Source organism: Anopheles aquasalis, chromosome 3 (genome assembly GCF_943734665.1).
Source record: "Anopheles aquasalis chromosome 3, idAnoAquaMG_Q_19, whole genome shotgun sequence".
NCBI classification, from domain to species: domain Eukaryota; kingdom Metazoa; phylum Arthropoda; class Insecta; order Diptera; family Culicidae; genus Anopheles; species Anopheles aquasalis.
The window spans coordinates 14,730,001-14,732,500 of NC_064878.1; the positions used below are offsets into that span (position 1 = coordinate 14,730,001).

At 47.9% G+C, this 2,500-nt stretch overlaps 1 protein-coding gene across 1 annotated transcript in view; it reads left to right on the forward strand.

The window, feature by feature from the left end:
• LOC126574601 (titin homolog) overlaps positions 1-2,500 on the forward strand; it is a 10,215-nt gene that overhangs the window by 1,761 nt on the left and 5,954 nt on the right. The window contains exon 2 of the mRNA XM_050234880.1: positions 1,767-2,500. This exon is cut by the window's right edge and continues 2,024 nt beyond it. Coding sequence (XP_050090837.1) covers positions 1,804-2,500 — 697 coding nt within the window. The 5' untranslated portion in view covers positions 1,767-1,803. The remainder of the gene's footprint in view (positions 1-1,766) is intronic.

Sequence of the window (2,500 nt, forward strand, 5' to 3'; positions counted from 1 at the left end):
ACTTTCACCGAGTTCGGTATGTTTTGGGATTCTATTTTGCTTGCTTTTCGTCACTCGAAAGTGAGTCAATACGGTCCAAGAAGAATCCTAAATCGTTTGAAACAAAACGAATGGCGGATGTAAACACGTAGCAGCCAGTCAGATCTTATGTAGTTTGTCTACTTTTTTCCGCCCCATGATGGCGCATCCCTTTTCGAGTCTCTTCTCATGTGGACAGCACCGTCCCAAGAAGATAGCCTCGCATCCGGTTAAAAATGTGCCAATCGGGCACACAGCAACGTTGGTGGAGGACGCCTGGTTGTTTACTTTTTTTTTGCTTGAATGATATTGTGCGCCCCCCAGTAATGAGATAATTTTTGCGGTCAGCTGTAGAAGAATGATCTTTTAAAGACGTAATTCAACCGGCTGATGTAACCAACAGCTGATGAATGCTCATTTGCGTATTGATCCTTTTTTCGTTACAATCACTGTAGGGATATTAATGAATGATGTACATTATTTTGTAAATGAAAGATAAATAAACATCTTCAAAATTCTACACAACTTGGCCAAACGCCAAGTTGAATAAATTGTAGTAGCAGGATTGCAACATAAAAGGTTCGCTAAAAAGGTTAACACCTTCATTCTGTACGGTCTGTCAACTGCCGAGGCCACATCCCTGAGCTAAGGCCAAGGTAGAATCTGAAACAAAGAAGAATTCTACCATAAAATGTCGCGCTCTAGACTCATTTATCAACACCATCACGGGCGTGTGTGTTATGGGAAGAAAGCAACATAAAAAAAAAACGCCAAACCACAACCTAATGTACCAAGCAACCGACAGTAGAAGAAGGAAACCCATGGTGAAGGTGATGGCGTTGGTTTATAGGGTGGTACACGTATGAAAACAACATTTTTTGTTTAAAAATATCCCGGAGGTCAACGGCTCACGGTGCTGTAGCTTCACCTAACCAGCGAACCAGCTGATGGGAGGTTGATTATTGGGTGAAAAATGTCTCGCCTACAAGCCTGCACTGCACTTTGGGAACCCTGACATTGTGTCTGTCACACGACCGAAGCAATAGCGGCGACGGGCGCGGTTAAAGATCAGGAAACACGTTACCATCGAGCGGAGCATTGCGTGACATCGATTTATGGTGGCAGCAAGCCATGCTGCCCGTGGCGCTAAACGTGCCAGACAAGTCGTTTCTCATTCAAACTTCCTTTTTTCTTAAATAATATTTCCCCATTACTCACATTGAATCGTCTAGTTTATCAGTTTGGAAGAAGAAAAAAAACAGACGATCGTTAAGAGGCTTGATCCAAAAGAAATCCGCTTCCAAACGAGAGCAATGGTGGACTCGAGTGGGGTTTGCCGAAATGCGAGACGCCTAATGTTTGTTGGCCCGCGCTTGCTTTTTTTTTTATTCCCATTTTCGCAAAACCACACTAATTTGGAACTAAATTTAGAATCCCTGCCGTTTCGTAAACATACAATCTACGTCTACGGCGTGTCGGATTCATGATCCAACCTCTCAAGGGGTGGGAGGGGGGGGGGGGGGGGTGGGGTTCAGTCGCTACCGTTAGCGCGTGTTTTGAGGAAAGAAACACATTAGCAACGATCAGCACACGCCGTCAATGATCTTAAAAAAACATTCCTGCACCCTGTTTTCTATCCCGTATATTCACTTATGTTTATGATTGGTGTAGATTTTTCATTTTCTTTTCATCTCCCTGTGGCGTTCATGTTGAATTGCGGCTAACGATTATTCATCCTTTTGCCACAGGAAACCCCCGTTCCCTACAGGAAGCGAACGTTAAGGGATGGCGAAGAAAGGGAAGGCTAAAAATGGAGCCACTGAAGGTGGCCAGGAGGCAGCGGCTCCACCGTCGACGGCGGCAAACGTCGCTGCTCCGGTTCCGGTTCCAGTGAAGCCAGTGGTCGAGAAACCGGTGAAGGAGGAACCAGCCGCTAAGCCACAACCGGCTGTCGAAAATGGTACCCATGGTGATGGCGCTGGTATCAACCGGAAGAACAGCCGACGCAACAGCAAAAAGAAGCCGGCTGGCGAGAAACCGGCGGCAGCTGAGGAGCAACAGGCATCGAAGGAAGAGGCATCTTCTACGAAGTCGATCAAGAAGCGGCTGCGCAAGAAGCGTACGAGGCTGGTGCACGCCCTAGAGGTGGCCACAGCCAATCCGGCCAGTGAGTCGGCACAATCGCTGGAGGAACTGCGCCAGAAGATCAAGGCCGTCGAGAATCTGCTGCGCGAAGTGCAGGCTAAAGCCGAGGAGGAACAGAAGAAGGTGGAGAGCTTGAAGGAAGCTCAAGCGGTCCAGGCGAAACCGGCAGCGCCGGAAGCACAGGAATCCCGTAACCGCAAAACGTCGGAATCATCGTCCAAGAATCTGAGCAACGAAAAGTCCCGCAAGGAGGCGGAAGCCAAGAAGCTGGCAACCGAGAAAGTGCAGATACAGAATGAAGCGAAGCGTTTGGCCGACGAGAAAGCCAAGAAGGAGC